The sequence below is a fragment of the Lagopus leucura genome, unplaced genomic scaffold, assembly GCF_019238085.1.
Source record: "Lagopus leucura isolate 7727_CA_CO unplaced genomic scaffold, USGS_WTPT01 Super-Scaffold_100001, whole genome shotgun sequence".
In the NCBI taxonomy this organism is placed as follows: domain Eukaryota; kingdom Metazoa; phylum Chordata; class Aves; order Galliformes; family Phasianidae; genus Lagopus; species Lagopus leucura.
Genome location: NW_024962262.1, coordinates 66386121 through 66398852, shown reverse-complemented (window position 1 = coordinate 66398852; position 12732 = coordinate 66386121). Strand labels below are relative to the sequence as shown.

The 12732-nt window shown below is 39.1% G+C and overlaps 1 protein-coding gene across 1 annotated transcript in view; it reads right to left on the bottom strand.

Moving 5' to 3' along the window:
* The window catches only part of PRRG1 (proline rich and Gla domain 1), a 29636-nt gene that overhangs the window by 12863 nt on the left and 4041 nt on the right, over positions 1–12732 (bottom strand). Inside the window, exon 2 of the mRNA XM_042867599.1 lies at positions 2649–2698. Coding sequence (XP_042723533.1) covers positions 2649–2658 — 10 coding nt within the window. The 5' untranslated portion in view covers positions 2659–2698. The remainder of the gene's footprint in view (positions 1–2648; positions 2699–12732) is intronic.

Here is a 12732-nt window from a genome sequence, read left to right as displayed (position 1 = left end):
AGATAATCAGTCATTCCTCCACTTCCAGTTGAATACATGTGGTATTCATGCACCGTATAAATTACCTTATTCACAATGCTGCCAGAGTCTCTGTGCATACAGATCTACATCTGCCTTCTGCAACTTTGGTTTCTGATAGCCACCACGGGTGAGCACATGGGCGTTTCCTACTGTGTTAAGTTCACTGTCTAAATAACAAACTAATACTCAAAATTCTCCTCCAAAGAGAAGGACAGGGAAGGCTTCTGTCTCCTCACACAATTCTCTTGACTCCTCTCTAGGCCTGAAGAACTGGCTTGCTTTCCACATGCTTCAGCAATCACCCAAAAGCAGGGAGATGAAAGATTTGGTGACACCAGGAAGCCACCATGCAATCGTGACCGGGAATGCCAGTTCTCAACCTACTTCTCACCAACCTTTCTTGTGAGCTTTCTTGAAGCAAGATAAGCTACAGACCTGACTCTCTTAAGTGCTGTCACAAGGAGTAGATAATGCACCGTAAATCAAGTTTCCCCTCCTTCAAGGGATAAAACGTAAGGAATCTCATTTCATAGATTGAGTTCATCCTTGAAAACAGAGAAGAGAAACTATAACAGCTTCGTACTGGATGCAGAGGGAAAAGGAATAAAGAGGAAAATACAGACAGCTGAAAACATCCTGATTTGAAACTACTGGCTCTCAAGAAGTACGTACAATTCCTGCTTTCAAAAACAAGTATATATTTGTACTGCAAAATACACTGATGAAGAACAGCAAAGCTGTTCAAAGCTGCCCAAACATAAAACAATCCAATTTTCAAGAATGGCCAATATTTTGCTAAATATTTCTAAAATACTTTTCTAAAAGAAAAACCACACTCCCCTTCCCCCCAATTCAGGATGCGTCTCTCTTCTGTCACAATACATACAAAGACAAAAAAAACCCACTGAGAAGGCTAAGCCACGTGCCTTAACTCTGAATCTATTTGATAAAAGATCAAATAAGATTAGACCAGATCAGGAACAGTTTTTGACCTTGTAAGACTAGATAGAACGAAGTACAACATTGTTCATTTGCTTGTTTTGATCTGACATTCATAAAGTTCTGCACTCATAATTACTTTAAATGCCTATTGAGAAGTCAATAAAAAAGCAGCAATGAAAAAAATACATGCACTGATCAAAGCAATTTTGATGCAGGCACTGACAAATGTAATGATTTAATAAGAATCTGTCACTTTCTCGTGTATAAAGATAATGGTATCATGTTGCAGAAACCACACTGATTTAGTATTCTGACTGTCATCATGGAAATATTCAGTTATAAAACTGCATAGGAGTGTGGAAAAATCCTCCTTGGGTTGGATGCCCACCTAACAAAGATGTTGCTGAATTCACTGCAGCTGTTAATATGAAACTGAAAACGATTAGGAAAAAATAACATGGTTAGAATAAGAGTAGTACAATTAAGCTTACTTTTTCACTTTAAGATCAGCTAATAAATACAAGATAAAGATTGAAACAATCATTTTGATGTTACTCCAGGTAGTGCTCTGTGTGTAAACAATACTTGGTTTTTAGCAAAGTTTTTTGAATCAAAAAACTATTAAAAAAAACTTAGTTTGACAATATTATTGGAGAGAGTAATTCATCCAGATCAATTTATAATACATTCTCAGGAAAACCTGTGCAAGGTGAAATGCAACTAGAACTAAGAAAAATTAGGCAAGGATGTATGAGGATAAGTATGTCAGTCTGCCAGCTGAAGATGTCACAACTAAAGAAAACTGACCTCAGGTCTGTAGAGAAGGAAAAACAGGCTGCAGCGGTGTGGGAAAAATATTCTGACACAGAAATGCTGCAAAAGCAAAGTCCATGGCACTGTGGTCACCAAAGCCAGCTCTGTTGAAACTACTGCTGATGCTCCCATTTTCTGTCTCTTTACCAGCACTCATGGATATAAAAGCCACAAACAGCAGAAATAAGCATTTCACTTGAAATTGAAAACTGAAGCTACTGATCAATGTGAATCTTTCTGCTGGTGATATTAATAAAACTATTTGATTTGCACAGGGGAGAAAGGTTGAAAAATGTTTTGAGCATTCACTTGTAAAGCTTGAAAAGCGATTTCTGCTGTGAGATTCTGAAGTTACTCAAACGAGCTTAGGAACACAAACTGAAGGACACAAAGCTGGAAATCAGCTCTGTGTCCTCTGTTCTGCAGCCACATTACAGAATGACAGGATGGCCTGGGCAGGAAGGGACCTCAAGGATCATGAATCTCCAACCCCCTGCTACATGCAGGGCCACCAACCTCCCCATTTAATACCAGACCAGGCTGCCCAGGGCCCCATCCAACCTGGCCTTGAACACCTCCGGGGGTACGGGAGCATCCACAACCTCTCTGGGCAGCCTCTGCCAGCACCTCACCACTCTCATACTTAAATATGACATGCAGATAATAATTCTATGTTAGAACAGTAGTACAATTCCAATTCAGTTTAGTGTGGACAAAGATCTGCATGATACGTAACACTAAAATCAGTTCCATTGCAAAGACTTTTGTGCAAACTGACTAGGATTTTGAGAGGAGGACAATTCTGGGGGATGCTAATACCTCTTTCATGGGGAACAATACAGAATGCACATTCATCACCAAGTTAAACTTACCACTGTCCATGGTGATCACTGTCAAGGCACAAAGCTTGCAAATATCAAATCTGAAAACGAAAAAGGAAACATCCTGTTGAGTTGTGGATTATGATCAACTTAGGAAATTTTATAGTAATATGTGGGAATCAAGATAAATGTTTTGTATCAATGTTGGAAACCCTGTGGTTAAGATTAATCTCCATTTTCAGTTGTATCATTACCACATGAATAATAACTTCAGTAGTTTAAGAGTACTATCCAATTAAAAATGACTTAGAAATGGTGAGCACTTCAAGTTTTCCATATTCAGAAAATGCAAATATGATATAAAATGGGTGTGTTTCATTTTAAACTGATCTGAAACCTGTTTTACAACTTGAAAGTGCTTGTATCTTACCTAGGACTCAAATTCACCCTGCAGAGAATATGAAACCAACTTTATTCTATGGATCAGATTTGGGAAATCATTCAATGAACACCTACGAAATCATTCAAAGTCTGTTGCTGATTAAAACAGGATGCATTAAGATCAAAGGTAAAGCAAGACCTGTGATTTGGCAAAAGAACCTGCAATACATTCAAGGATCCCAGCCAACCCTACAAGAACTTGCAAGTACTTTATCCACATCTTGGAAGGAGAAAAGACAAAAAGATACAGTCATGAAACAGCCTGAATCACAGTGCAGCCACCAGATAGTCAATAAGAAGCTGCAATGGTTACTTGAGGGGCTGTTTTCAGTTTCTTGGAATCGTCAGTAGTTTAAGTTAAGAAAACAAAAGCTTTAACTGAAGGACCAGAACGTTGCAACTATCTAACCAAGTTGGCAGAACATCACATAAGGTTAAAGATTTTTTTACTAATGAATTACCAACTCCTAAAGATTAGCATCAGTTCTACTTCAGAGGTCAAGTTACACATCAACATATCATTCCATATGCATGCCCTCAACCTCCATAAAACCAAAACCTCATATGCAAACATCTCCATTAAAAAGCGCTAACTGTGCACAAATGTTGGCTGTAGCTGCTGCAATAAACAGGGAAAGTTAAGACTTCCAGCACTGATTTGTTAAGCAAGAGCAGACAGCAAAACTTTTCATAAATGAAGCTCTACAAACACATCCCAGTCTTGTAATAAAATTGTAGGTCTGAGACTAAAGGAAATGTGGAATGGAGAGTACACTAATTTTTAAGCAAGTTCTTCACGTCTCTGCAAAGGTAAATAAATGCAAATTGAATTAAAGCACTCTGAAGTCTCACCACCATGATGTTTGGTGTATCATTACTAAGCATAGTAGGGTCACAGAAGCAGAGGGCTTATATTCTGGGGGGGAAAAAAAAAAAAAAGGTATACAGCCTCCTCCTGCAGCGTTAATTTTTCTCAGCAGACCATCCCTACCTATGCTAAGACTCCAAGAAACTGAAAAAAGTCCCTGTAACAGGTATTGCAGCTTTCAGGTGTGGTTCTTACTGATCCTCAACAGTCCACATTAGATTCTTACAGCAATTACAGATATCTGGAGATCTCTGGAACTAATTATGTCAGTTTTCCTACAAACACTTTTTTTTTTTTTTTTTAAACACTACTCTGCCTTTTCTCCCCATCTCTGTATCTGCCCAAACTTCTTCATTTGCAAGCCTCCTGTTGCCTCTGTGTCCCCACAGCTCATGGCAAGTTTCTTGCCACAGCACCTCAATACAGGCTGAACGAGAGGCTAATGCAGGCAGTGATGCTCTGCTGTTACACAGGGAAAACACACAAGTCAAGCCCACAGAACAGACTTTTCCCACCACAGAGAAACTACTTGGGTCACCCATTAAATTTCAGTCCTCTACTCTCCGATATTCTTGGTTCTAATCAACTAAATAGTTCAAAAATTGTTTGGAAAAGGGGATCAGATGCAGACAAGGACATCAATCTTTTTTTGCTTCATAAGCCAGCTAATAAAACTGAAGAGGGTTGGGCAACACTACACGTACATCTTGACTTGCTACTGACTCATCTATTCCTTTACCCAGCTTTTTACTTAGAATTTCATGCTTTTCAGTCTTCAAGAACCTCACTAAAGGTAGGACTGGTCTTATGGAAGACATTGCTCTGACAACATATATGTATACATTTAAAATATACATACATACATATTCACAAACACCAATGCAAGAACAAAAACCCCACAGATATAATCTCAGTTGTAACACTAATGCTTAATGTTTCAGGAATCTATATTAACATGTACCCTCCTCTTCCCGCCCTCCAAGAGTAGCAGTCTGTGCTGTGGACAGACTGCAATATAGCTGAGCTAATCATCACACTCCAACAGTAAGCTGATGTATCTGACCATAGACTGTAAAACAAATGATCATTTCTGAATGTTTGTTTGATTGTCAGCATTGTGGTAGAAAAATCCCTGAACAAAACAGATCAACAAACACTGAACAATCAGCCATTCACCTCTAGTAGAAAATATAATGACTCAGTAGGAAATACAATGAGTTCTAAGGCACACATGAGACAGCAAAGGAGGCGTACTAAGGCCTGTGCTATTTACCAGCATGTCAGTGCTCAACACCAAAGCGATGCAGCAATTTACATCTTGAAGCAATATCCCAAGCTGTGCATTTCTTCCCCAATATAACTTAGGTATTTTTCCTCAATTCTGAGCGGTCATGATTTGTACACACTGTACAAGCATAAAAATCAGAATATCGTGTACCCCATAAAATGGGATGACTGATTTCAGCAATGAAAATTGTCAGCTCAAGACAGTGTTTCTGTAAAGTTTTGTTGCCTGTTAAAATAACCATATTCTGTTCGCATATGCTCCTGGCTCCGTTTTCTGACCACAAGTTCAATTGAATCATGTGCGTATCACATACCATTAAAGGGCAGAGGATTTAACAGAGTGCACATAAATCCAAACTACTTTCAATATTGTTGCTCACAAAACATCAGCAAAGGATCCTTAAGGGATAGTATAGAGCAGCAGCTGCATCTTTCCTCACTCAATTTCTCACTTGCTGAATTAACAGGGACTATGAGCACAGTAAGGCCAGCAGGCTCCTCTCACAACAGGGGAGAAATGTACACTCCAGCACACGGGCAGGGAATGGGAGATGGTTTTGTTCCATTCTGCAAAACAACTCTAACAAGGGATACAGTTATTAGTTACATAACCTACACAATTAATGAGACTACTGAGATGCAGTTTACAGCCAGATGCCCCCAGACAACTACAAGCATTTTCAAACCATAAATATTTAGGTTCTGCTGGAGCTTTTTATGTAAGCAAATATATTCAAGGGACACCACTAAGTGAAACATCAGTAGATGCTCAGTACAAAAACAAACACCCTCTTTTAGTCCCAGGCCCCAACGCAGGTGCAATGAAACAACCAAAATACACCTGTAGGAGGTCTGTTTAGAAGAAAAATGAAAGCAATAACTAATTACACAGGAAGGCAGACAATTATGAAACTGTCATTTATTCAAATTGCAGGATCCCAGTTCCACTACATTTGGCTTTTACATCCTTGCCAGAAAATGTTACAGAAGGCTACAACTTCACTTATTGCAATCCCTTCCAAAAAAAACCTTTTTCCTCTGGAAAAGTACACAAAACGATTTACATGAATTCAGACACTGGAGAAATATATTACTTTTGCTCTGAGCAGGATGTCCATGCTTTAAGGATATGGGAAAAGGTTGTACTTTTAAAGTTTGATCTGTTGGTAACAGCAGCTAGCCATGGAGGCAGGACAGGAGTAGACAGAGATTAAACACTTTGGAAACTACCTCTCAGACAGATATAAAAGAACTGCCCCATCTGAGATCACAAAGACCATGGATATGAGTGAAACAGAACTGAAAAAACTCTTCAGGTTTGTAAATGCTATCCAATCACAGCATTATAACACATTACCATTAATTTTGATTACATAGGGATTGAAACCACAGCCTGGATCAGTAAGAGAAGCGTGTATTTAGGGGACTGCCATTATGCCTTAAAATCAGTAAAATATAGAATCACTCCCAGAACTTGCATGCTAAGCACAACTCTTACAGAGCCACATTTGACAGAAAAGGCCACTCACGACTGCCACTGGGCAATATTTCCGCTGGCTGAGGCTGTAGTCTTAAGCTTCTGCCTCAGCTTCATGCTCCATTCTGAAAGCTTTTATTATTTTTTTTCCCTGTTGTTTTAGAGCTGCAATAATATTCTGGCTATTTATTCCCTGGTCCCTGTCAAGCTCCTTCAGTAAGTTAAGACAGCTCTTCCTTACCTTCCTTCCAAAGATTTCTCAACACACATTTTGGCAAGCAGGACACCTGTTCAGAGAAGAAATACCACTTTCCTTTCTGAAGAAGGTTTTGGCTAGTTTCATTGTTTCCAAGCACATTGGGACATATGGGGCAGTTCTTGGGAAAAATGAATGCTGACATAACCAGCAGGATTGACACCCAAAGCTACACAAATGCTCAAGAGACCTTTCTCTCCAGCATACGTAGCAGCAACTCAAACACCTCAAGTTTCTGTAAGCTTGATATTAAAAGACACTGCTACAGCTTAGGCATAATTACTCTGCTTTGGGAATTCAAATTTGGAGCAATGAACTTGATAACCCATGTAAACACTGACACAGCAATAATCAATTCCTCTACTTTTTTTTTTTTTTTTTTTTTTTAAGTGGGAATGATGCATGCTTACATAAGACCATCAACAGTAAGCTGTATGTTTATCCTGATTTTGTATTGCATCAGAAACAGTGATACCATGTAACACAATCATTCTAACTTTCGCTCTCTTCAATGCCTTTAAACCAAATCTGACATTGAGACTTCTTCATGCATTACCTTAAGCATTCCCTGAAAATCAATGATTAAGAAGAACAGAGAAACCCTATTAAGTTTTCAGTGAAGTACAGATGGGTGTCACCATTGTGGAAGCCTTTCAGGAAGAAGGTGCCTCAGACAACTGCAAATCATTACCCATTTTCACTGGCAGAGAGTAGGCAGTCAACAAGCCTACAGCCTCAGCCTGCACAAACATTTACAAGTTACTAAGACAAAGTTGAACAAATGAAAATAGGAAAATAGCACAGCCAGCACATGGGAGGTGTCTAAGAACATTGTGATTTGATTAACAGCTGGGCCACAAAAAAATACCTATAGTAGAGAACAGAAGAGAACTGAGATAACTGAAGTAGGAAAGAGCAAGAGGTGACAGAGACAAGAAAATAGCTTCATTACAGTTGTGGTGCTCCCTGATCTAATTACAGTTTAAGTGATGGCTTCCAAATCAAACTCAGGCTGTTAACTACTTCAATAGTATCTACTCAAACTTTGGCCCGAATAGATGGACTCCTTTGAAACCAGTACAGTGGTCATGGATAATAGCCTATAAGCACTGCAGATTTATCTCTGTCGATGACTATGCTCACATTAGTCAGGAATGCAGAGCAATAGAAACAAGTCTAACGAACAAAGCAGTTGGTACTGAGGGCCCAACACTAACACAACAGACATGGTGAAAATTTTGCTTAGCAATCGGTCCGATTTGGATCCATGAGCTGAAATGAATACTGTATGGTTTTTGGCCTGCATTAGGTATGGTTTCGGAGCACAATTACTTTCAGCCAAAAGTAATTCAGTTTCATTCTTTTTAAACGATTCCACAATGTGAACCAAAGCAATGAAAGAGGTGGCAAATGGGAGTTTTGCTTCCATAAGACACACCTAAGCTGAACCAAATCCAAAGTGCATGACTACAAGCAAAGCAGCAAGAAGCTGTGAGGAAGGAAGCTCTAGATAACATCATTTCTCAACAGAGATTCAGAGGTTGTTATGGGACAACAGTGAATAGCTGGCAAAACTTCCTGTGGAGCTAGAGAACTCCTTCAACAAACAAGCAGACTACAAACAGATAACATGAAACTCCTTTCAAGCAAGAAATCAGTGAATGGGCTGCTAAGTATGAGTAGGCCAAACCCAAACCCTCCATTTCCAGGGCAAAACCTGAAAACGCCACGCTTACCTACAGCTGGAGGGAATTAGAAATTAAAAAAAAACCACCAAGCAAAACCAAACAAACAAAAAGATAAAACTACAGAACACTATGACAACAAAAGAAACAGCAAACAAAAACATCAAATCCAAACAAACAAAACACTTCATATCACAGTAAGAACGGATTTTTTGAGCAGCCCGTGCATTTGTCTCATCTTCAAAAGCTGTGTTCTCCTTTGAGATATCAAACGGTAATCTGGTAAGAATTCAGTCTAGTCAAAGGACTCCACTCTTCTCAAATTCAACCAGTGTGTTGAACGTACTTAAAGCTAATTAACAGAAACAAAACACTGATGCACTGCATACCACAGGGCCCAGTCTAAGAACAAAAAACCCAAAACATCAGAGGTTTTGGTCAGAAACACCAGGGGGGTAAAAAAACAAAAACAAAAAAACACACAGGCATGCAGCTAACCTGGTAAGCAGGAGGCAATGCAGCCACCTCCCACCCCTGCAAACACTCCCCAGACAAAAAGCACCCCACACATGGAGTGAAACTTGCAATCACAGGCTACAAATTTAAAATCCGGTTTAGGACTTCCATTATCACTGTTTTCAGTAGCTTTCTCTCCAAAATTTCTTACCAGCTTCTTCAATAATAAAAGGACACAGAAAGTCAAGCAACAGTACCTGAGCAAGAGTCCATTCACCAAAATAAATGTTCATTGCAAGAATGGTATTCACCTCATTCAGAAAAGGTGACAAGACCAAGGCTAAAAAAAAATGTACAATTTTTCCTAGTTGGAAATCCTTATAGATATTTCTTCCCCAACACTTCTTTTAAAAATCAAAACCACGACCCAAATGTCACAAACAATACTTTCCTGCTTTTCCCAATAGAAACCAGCTGTACAAAATTCAACCTCCAACTGCATCAGCCCATATCCAATACTCTTCCCAGATGAAGAGAAGAAAGATTTGACAATCCTGTACATTTGAAAAAGATTATCCTCGATTCTCCAAGGATGTTGGAATTGTCGCACTGCTCTGAAGGTTAAGGAGCAAAAGCAATTCTAAACTAAAGTTATTTTTGAAGAAAAGGGAAACGCGGAAAAAAAAAGCTCAGAACGTGAACGTTCATAGCCAAAAGAAATGCGAATCATTTTATGCATTTGCTGTGCACGCAATAATTTTATAACTAACCTAAGCCTGCCACTTCATAAAGTTTATTTTGCTCTTCTGTGAAGAAAAGGTGTGGTGAATATTCAGCTCTGTTTGGAAATTGCATTTAGGACATGCTTGGTAGTCCAATGTCTCACACCTCATTTAATTTAAAAAAATTATCCAGAAGCAATAAAAAGTTTAGCGTAGCACTTCACAGAGAAATGTGCAAACAAAGCCTTGTCTTCCAAATATTTATGCACCATCAGCACATTTCCATACAAGTTTCCACTCAGCCTGTTTCCCCCTGAAGCAACGCACATACAATGGCATATCAGAGCATGTTTTAATGGGATTTTCCAGTCACACAAAAATTAAATTGCACAGAAGTGCCAGAATAATTATAAGAAAGCTATAAATATATGGCTCATCTTATTTATATGATAACCAGGAAAAATGATAACGGGGAACAACTGCTACTACAGAATTTTTATAATTTTTTTCTGACACATAGGGGGACTTCATAAAAAGAGCACACAAAGGTATATGACACTAGAAACCATAAAAGAACTTCAGCCAGTTATAGGGTAAGCACCTTATACAAAGCAGAAAATATATCTTTAATATTGCTACTTCCTTCTCTCATAACAGCCACCCTCTTTTTCCCCTTCTCATCAGCATTACTTGAATTTCCATATAAATTAAGCATGTGCACATCCTGACTGTATATTCTAAAGCATTACACATTTGAACAAGCTTACACATAATCATTCCAGATGATTTACATGTTTGCAGCGTAGTAAAATAAGATACTAACAAGATGGTTTGGCTTCAGCCATGAAGAGGAGTGAAGGAATTCCTCCTCCCCTCTTCCTCCACCCACTCTCTACTGAAGGTCACTGCCCCCGATTTGGGCTAAGGCAGTTTCATTTTCTGCATTGCAGCTTTACCCAAACCTCTCTATCAGTCTCCCTCTCCTCTTCCACCCCTTCACTCTCACAGGCTTCTGCAGAAAAGAAGTATAAACTTCCTAGACTGCATTTGCCATTGAAGCCAACCTCTCAGTAAACTAGTTCTGCACCCCCTTTAAGTCCCAATAACAAACTGCCTTTTGTTTATATATCAAGTACCGATTTTCATCTTAAACTGATATAATTCCGTAAGAGTTCCTAGAAATGCCAAATACTTTAACAGTATTTCTATTCAAAGGGTTTTCCTGTTTTTAGATGGCTTTCCTTTAGCAAAAGGGCTTTGTGCCTTCCTGGAGTTTCCTCACGTCCTCCAGTCCAACAATTATACTCACTGGTCCTTTTCAGTCAGCTAGTACACAACGGTAGAAAAATAAAGTTGTATTTGTGGAAGTTTTCCTAAATAAAGCATACTACAGAACCATTTTGAACATCGTCATTCAAGAAAAGCCTGGATGACAAGTTAATTTTGAAATAAATACCATATAAAAGCTTTAAGTCACAGCCTCTCTGTGATCAACCACAGCATAACTCCACAAGAAACAAAGCCGAAGAGTTCCAGTAGTCACAAAGCCACCAGTATCAGAGTATAGTTACAAAGAATTTCTGATACTTTCCAGCACTGAAAGCAGCAGAGCGGCTCCCAGAATGAGAACAATAAAACTACTGACGCTCTCCTGCTTATGAAGTGATTCAGTGCATTACACATTCCGCTTGTGAGTAGGAAGCATGAAAAAAAATACATAAAACAAGAACATTCTGAAGGATTTTGGCTTTAAAAATCAGTTTTAAAAGACTTAGGGCAAGGAAAATTTTACACACTGAAATCAGTTTCACACTGACATGCCAAATTAGCGCAAAAAATTAACCACATTTGAAGGTACAATTTATCTTAGTTATGTCAAAAACTCATGCAATTAGGATAAGAGTTAATTGCTAAAAAAATTATTTGCAACAGGAAGATCATCCACTGTATTTCAATGCCCAACATTTGTTTTTAGAAGATTCAAATGGCGGGATTCTCACCCACCCTATGGGCTGTATACCTTCTCCATCACCTAGAGAATGTGGAAAAGGACAGGAATCTCTAATACACACAAAAAGGTCATTGATTTTTTTCTTTTTAATGTGGTAATGCTGTTGTATACACATACAAATGACACACACTACAGAAGTCACTGGAGAACCTTCTTAGGTTTTCTGCCACCAGTGGCTGCAGCTCAACCTTTTGTATTTTCATGTCTATCAAGTCACCTGAACAGAAATTCCATCTAACCTTTGCCCAGAGCTCCAAAAGAATAGCCATCATGAAAAGACTTCGACATTTCAGTTTTTCCAAGACAAATGTACACATGATGAGCTTGTAGCTGGGCTTTACAGTTTGCCACAAGCAGTCTTTTCATAAAAGATAAGCTTTCTTATCCTGCTTCTCGCCTGACTTTGTGCCCCCAGATTTATTCACCGGTCCTTGCCCCTCCTGGAAGAAATTCCATGGACCAGCCGTTCAAGCTGCTGCTCTCCAATGATAACAGCAAAGAAAGATAGTTATGCACTGCTGCTTCACTTAGCTCAACACCAGTAAAGCTGCTGTCCAAGCAGGTAGTTCCTCCCCCAGACAGCCACATTGTCCCGCTTCCTGAGCTAACACAGGTTCTGGCTGGCAGCCCTCCAGCTAATGGAAAGCCTTCTGTGTGCCTGAGTTTGTTTAAAAACAAATCATCTCCTGGTCCAGTTGACTATATAGTATTAGGGAAAAAGTCAAAATGCAAAATTTAACAAGGATGGAGAGGAAAAGCAAGAGCTTTTTTCAAGCAGTAGGACATGCTTAGATCGGCTAAGCTGCTTACAAAGCCACACACTCAGTTCTTCATCCTAAGTCATGCCTTTATTTTGTTGCTGCCCACAGCTCTGATAAGCAGCAGCAGCAAACAGAAAATAGCACAGCGAGTCCATTTCATTTCTGACACTC